At 38.9% G+C, this 6,958-nt stretch overlaps 1 protein-coding gene across 1 annotated transcript in view; it reads left to right on the top strand.

The window, feature by feature from the left end:
* The window catches only part of LOC135512604 (gamma-1-syntrophin-like), a 40,909-nt gene extending 34,438 nt beyond the window's left edge, over positions 1–6,471 (top strand). The window contains exons 15-19 of the mRNA XM_064934805.1: positions 648–719; positions 1,575–1,727; positions 2,205–2,297; positions 3,737–3,847; positions 4,035–6,471. Coding sequence (XP_064790877.1) covers positions 648–719; positions 1,575–1,727; positions 2,205–2,297; positions 3,737–3,847; positions 4,035–4,220 — 615 coding nt within the window. The 3' untranslated portion in view covers positions 4,221–6,471. The remainder of the gene's footprint in view (positions 1–647; positions 720–1,574; positions 1,728–2,204; positions 2,298–3,736; positions 3,848–4,034) is intronic.
* The last annotated feature ends 487 nt before the right edge of the window (positions 6,472–6,958 follow it).

Genomic DNA, 6,958 nt, shown 5'->3' with positions numbered 1-6,958 from the left:
TCTATTAAACTATAAATGGACAGCGATTATAATTCCACACCTGATTGATGACTGTCTGTGTCCCATTGCTTGCCATTTGCTTGCCATTAGATTTATTATTATTAATATAATTATGTTATGCCAACCATATCAGTAATGGTGGATATTGTCACAACTCAGAATAGGAGTTATTAGGACAACTGTGTTGCTGGTATTAAACTGAACTGTAGAACAGGGGACTATTTTTGAGTTTGAATGACTTCCTCAACTGCATGTGTCTGTGGCTAAAATCCGAATGAAATGGTTGTGTTGGAGACTTTGCACTGCACATTTGGTTTATGCTTGTCACTGGCTTTAAACATATCCTTTTGATGTTGGGGTAGATGTAGCGTTATAGTTTGAACACGTGAACACAGTGTGTGCAGGAATTGGAATATAAAAGATTCAAGTTAAAGCAACTGAAACAGACCACTGGAATTACATTTCAAAAGATTTCAAAGGGATCCATCTGAATAAAATAAAAAACTCATGATGCATAGTGGAGAATGTTCCATTTATTTGGACTCTATCGTGGAAGCAGGGTTTCATTACCCTGTGTGTGTAGTTTATTAATAAAATATGACATGCAAGGTGTATTTATAAGGTGTATTTCATGTGGAATTTTGCAGGTGACTACATGGGACTGGACCAGGGCAGAGAAAAGCTACACCGTGTTCGAGATCATGTGTAAAGTTTTGAAGGTAAGGCAACAACTTTTACGGCGGAGATATGAGTCAAATGTTTAGGAAGTGCTGAGTAACAAATCTCCGGGTCTGTGTTTGAAAGACGACACATTAAAAAGAGAATAGATCTGTGCTATGTGTCTTTGCAAGGCTGGAGTTATTTTCTTGCAAAACTCACAACACTACTATTGGAAGCGGTTAGACTTTCTGAAACTGGCTGGTATTTAATCAAACAAAGCTCATTGAACTTTTCTGCAATGCACTTTCACAAGTGTGTTTGCTATGCACAGCAGTGTGTCTCAGGTGGGTGGAAGGAGTTGACATTTGGTTTAGAAATCCTCACAGCAGCGACTGCAGCTCCACCTCTTAATTTCTCACTCAGCCAGGTTCATTGTCACATACTGACTGATCTGGTCAATCAACCTACATCATGCTCAGAACTGGTGATTCCTATAGTAAGTGTCAACTATTCCCTTCCTATCATAACACACTGCATTACACATCCAAAACAGCATTTCTGAACATGTGAAACAGCTTTTCTGAAGAAGCACAATGCATGTTGATAAAATTCCAGCCAATGTCTGTCACATCCCCACCGTGTATGTCCAAGTTTCCTATCTGCTTACAGTACAGTATGAGTCTCTCATTGTCCCTTGTGCGTATTATCAGCATGACAGCAAGACCTGGGTTCAAATAATATGTAAACTGTGCTTGCCAGGGCCAATGAAACCAATTTGAATAGTACAAAAGTGCAAACCCTGCCCATCTGGCATACCAGGCAGGTTCAATAAATCCATTCAAAGCATTTGAAAGAAAACAAATACAATTTGAATCCAGGTGCGATGGCAGGTATGACTAACGTGGTTCTCTCAGGACAGTGACCTCTTGGACAAGCGGAAGCACTGCTTCAGTGTCCAAACGGAGTGTGGAGAGGACATGTTCTACAGCGTAGAGCTGGAGTGTGAGCTGCTCATCTGGGAGAAGGCCTTTCAGATGGCTACCTTCCTGGAGGTGGAGAGAATACAGGTACACAGTATATAAGAGGCAGCACTTTTTCCTAAACCATATTCGTGGCGGGGTACAATGGCCTCAGTCCAACATCCAGGCTCTCTGTCATCAAAGTTGTCACTTGAAACAAATCAAACTATTTTAGGTGGGTTGGGAGTAGGGCAGAGCTAGGCGGGAGGGAACATCCTGCCTATACATTTACATTTAAGTCATTTAGCAGACGCTCTTATCCAGAGCGACTTACAAATTGGGGAATTCACCTTCTGACATCAGTGGAACAGCCACTTTACAATAGTGCATCTGCCTATAAGATGGTAGGCGAAACACTGAAAAGTAGTTAAGAGAAGCCGTGACATACTGTACCATACAGGCGAAGCCTAGTCATCCTCTCACAACGGATTTATATTCAGTTGACATGTTTCACCTGTGGAAGGTTATGCTGTCTATTAAATATGCATCTTGTAACTAACATCATGCACCGTTGCCTCTCCGCAGTGTAAAACATACGCTTGCATCATGGAGAGCCACCTGATGGGGCTGACCGTAGACTTCAGCATGGGCTTTGTCTGCTTCGATGCTGCTTCAAAAGTAAGTTACATTACCGGCACATCAACATGCATTTGTCCAGAAGTCATACATGTAGATGAAGGATAAATAGACATGAACACTGAGTTTCTCTAGCGTTACTTTAAAAGTAGAAGTAACCATGACACCATTACCTCCCGAGTGGCACAGCGGTCTAAGGCACTGCATCTCTGTGCCAGAGGCGTCACTACAGACCCTGGTTCGATCCTGGGATGTATCACAACCGGCTGTGATCGGGAGTCCCATTGGGCGGTGCACAATTGGCCCAGCATTGTCCGGGTTAGGGGAGGGTAGGCCGTCATTGTAAATAAGAATTTGTTCTTAACTCACTTGCCTAGTTAAATAAAGGTACAATAAAAAAATATATGTTTTTAAAAATATAAACAATTATTTAATCTTTATTTAACCAGGTAGGCCAGTTGAGAACAAGTTCTCATTAACAACTGCGACCTGGCCAAGATAAAGCAAAGCAGTGTGACAAAAACAACAACACAGAGTTACACATAAACAAACGTACAGTCAATAGCACAATAGAAAAAAATCTATGTACAGTGTGTGCAGATGTAGAAATGTTTTACCATTCAAATCTACTCTGTGGTGTTCCTAACTCATTCTGCACCGTGTGCATTTTGATAGACTGAGCACATTTGCTTTGATGGCTGGTCCCCTCCAGCCCAAATCCCTTACATTCTGCCTGCAGTTGACTTTGGCCTTTTGCCAAGTCTGAGTGCCACAATAACTATTCCACTAGAACACATAATGTGGATGAACAGGACGCATTGACAGCTATATTGTTCCCTGTGTTTCTTGGCCTAATTCCTACACAGCAAAGCAAGTGGTTTTTCTCTCCCCAGAAAGTCTCACAGCAGCCTAGCCAACTGCTGACAGGCAGGGTATTGTTTATCAAAACAAGCATGAAAGTACAATTCATATTTAAACTGCAATTGTAAAACAATACGCATGGTGGAGAATGTTTAATAATTCAATCAGATAGAAAACCGGCCTTGTCTTATGCACTCAGTGTTCAGATCTGTGTGAAGCCCCTAGGGGAAAAAGTGTTGCTTACGATTGTAGGTTGTGTACATGGATGTCTTGTTTTGTATGGAATGTGTACTATGTACATTCATTTTATATTGCCAAAGCTTTTACGAGGGCAAATAAAGTTACATTCTATTTATGACCAAGAACAGACTCGTAGATTCAAATCAGCATTAAAAACAGGACATTGACGCTCATCATCCAAGGTTATGAACTTGCACCGTCTGGTACATTTGCAAATAATTAGAAAAAAAACCATGATGGGAATAATTTTGTTGTGGAAGATCAGAATAAGATTAGACCACAGATAATAATAATTAGAATGAAAGATAAGATAACAACGAGAAAGAGAAGGTAATGTTCTTGATAAACCACCTTCAACTGTATTTACTTCCTCTATACAGGCGGTGCTGTGGAGATACAAATTCTCCCAACTGAAAGGATCGTCTGATGATGGGAAGAGCAAGATCAAATTTCTGTTCCAAAATCAGGACAATAAAGCAATTGAAGCCAAGGTAACAAACATATGCTGTATCTCTGATTTAAATTAAATTATCCAATAGTTATATATTCTCTCATGCTTTCTTTGGCCATTATCAGCTGATTCCAATTAAAACTGATAAATCATGCATAAGAAATGTTTCATTCATTAATTATTATCCCAAAACATGAATAAGTTAGTGTCTATCTTTTGTTCCATAGGAGCTGGAATTTTCTAACCTCTTTGCCGTGCTGCACTGTATCCATGCATTCTTTGCTGCCAAAGTTGCTTGTCTGGATCCGATGTTTGTGGAGAGTCAAGGTGCTGCGACGACCGCTGGGGGGGTTTCCACGCTCACCAGTGTCTCCTGTAATACACAGACATCCAGAATCAAATACTCCATCTGACAGAGCCTGCTCAGCCCCTCTCCTTATCCCTCTCTCCCAAGTCACCCCCTCTCCCCTAAGACACTGCACTTTTACTACATCAAGGCCTAGAGAGGCAGAGGAGAGACCACAAACGAGTGTGTTATACTGTATCCAAAGCCGTCTAATGAACCAGGACATGTGAATCCAACATTTGAAGTATTATTGACAGAACTCTTTTTTCTTCTTCTGAAAGACACATTTGATATTTCATCAGAGAAAAAGGAAGCTAGTTGTGTGATCCTTTTGACCAGTACATTGTACTGTACTTCGAAGAACATTGTAACACCAAGGAGTGAGTGCAGAACCAATGGACGTAGAATTGATGGATGGATGATTATAAACATTCTGAATTCAGTTATTCGTCTTTGGTCAGAACCCCAGGCACCTTTCACAATGATTCACACGTGTTGTTGACACTGTTGTTAAACATAACATGATCGTGTTGCCAAGGCGACAAAGCAGACAAACTGTTTTCTACACTATTCAATCCGCTTCTTGAAGGTTTAAGTAGATTTTTGAAAAGGTAGACATACAGTATAAGGATGGTGACTATAAACAAATTGTTTTCTTCTTTTCGACCAAAGAAGATTTAAAGAAGACTTAATTTGATTTCTGATGATTATAGCAATTATAAGGATGGTCAGTTGGTATTGCCATAATTTATCATTGGAAATGTAAATTAGCCACACAAAAAAAACATGTCCCCCTCTCTCTTTTCATGGATATTGATTTCTTAATGACCATGAGTAATGATTAGATTAATAAATATGGATTAGATGGCATCATGGCAGTGTAAACTGCAATGTTACATAGTTAAGTAGTTTTCACCTTTGTGTGGTTGTATAATGAAGTTGAAAGCACTTCATATTCTCTAACCTATGTGTTTTGATTTATCTGAAAACATATTTGAATTCAACGAAGAAACACTGAAATATGTGGGTATTATGGATTATACACACATATGAAATTAATCAACCTCATGGCACTTTTGAATTGTTTTGTTGTTGCCCATAACGTGGTTATAGTCCAACTATAAATATAAATCACATTATGTCAAATTGTATACGATTTCCTTTCGACACGACAGGTTCATATAGAGAGGGAATGACTCAGGTTATAGATGTACGTGAACATAGCTTTTTTTATTGATGTTGAGGAGAGGACAGGGATGAGTGCCGCTATGATGAGTCTGTCAGAGAGGCAATCGAGAGGTGTTTTTTAATCAAGGCATTCAGCAAACAGTAATCCTTCACACACCCAACCTGGACTGGACCCGGATTATGAAGAACGGATTTCACAAAGTGAATCATTGAGAATTATTTTGACAAAGTGCTACAGCCAACATAGTCAGTCAGATTCAGAACATGTGGTTGTGTGAAAATGTCTACACCTGGTCCTGCACTCACTGGAAGATATTGCTCTAAATACAATTCACTGAAATGAATGAAACCCTTTCTGTAATGACATTTTTTTTTCTGCTAATCTTGATGATGTAAATAAAGGTTGGCATCCAATTGAACAAAAGGGGAATAATGAATATGGGCGTTTACTTGAGGGATTACTTAGAAGAATTAGGACATCCATTCATTTGATGCGTTCCACAGAGAATACATAGTTGATAACCTCATGCTCTCTTTACCAAGTTCAATAGCGACGAACAATATTGACCCATGATTAAAAAGATGCTGTCTCTGTTATGTCAGTGTAAAAATGATGACCATAAATACCACATTGCAAGCAGATTCTAATATGTCCCAAAGCACTTAGAAAAGCCTCTTTAAACTGTGTCCATCCACTCTAAAGTCAAAATCGATTTGAAAATATTGTAGTCTGTCAACTAATCCAAAAACATATTTTGAAAGGCCACCATGACCACCATTCCCTTCAGTTTCACTAAGTATAAGGCTTCAGAGGACAACATGAAATGGGGTGTGAGGAAGAGCATAACAAGTTGGTTATCTGACATAAGTGTAGAAAGTGGTGCTGTAGATGCTATGCAAAGAAAGTTGAAGAGGCACTGTGTTGTGCTTTACATATAATCTAGATCTCTTTCACACACTCTTGGCTTGGAACACTTCAAAACAAGAGATTGATGTGGTGGCTTTTATTTTTTTGCAAATGATAGCTGTTTTATTAACAAATATATAGTGTACTACTTAATAAATAAAATGTTTTATAACATGGGGCTGATTTGAGATAATAGATACATTGTTTGACAGTAAAGTCAGAGATGGTGGCAAAGCATATATTTTTTTCAAACTTGTCAATAATGTATTTTATATCACCACTGAATGAGCCAATGTTACTTTATAAAACAACAACATTATTTACTATTTTTAGGTTACAGTCAGGGCTGGGCTTGTGCTGGGTTAAGGTTGTTGCTATGCTTATTTTCTACAGAAAGAAATGAGATGAGAAAGGTTAAACCACGACTCACTGAGTCTTGGCCAAGTGGAATAATTAAAAGGACTTGGGTGAGAAAAGCTGTGTGACTCTACGGCAGTGGGAAGGCATTAATGATTCAAACAGAGGCAGCGTGAAGACTGTGACCTTTACTTTGTGTGTGCTGAAACATGTACATACTGAACAACAGACACAATTTCAAAAATGTACTACCAGCGTACTTTCAAATATCAACATGAGCCTGATAAAAAAAAACAGAACAATAGTTTCACCTCTGTACAAATTAATTCAAGGCAAGACCTTAAAATTGGCTT

This window comes from Oncorhynchus masou, chromosome 3 (assembly GCF_036934945.1).
Source record: "Oncorhynchus masou masou isolate Uvic2021 chromosome 3, UVic_Omas_1.1, whole genome shotgun sequence".
Taxonomy (NCBI): domain Eukaryota; kingdom Metazoa; phylum Chordata; class Actinopteri; order Salmoniformes; family Salmonidae; genus Oncorhynchus; species Oncorhynchus masou.
This window is presented reverse-complemented; position numbering and strand designations above follow the sequence as displayed.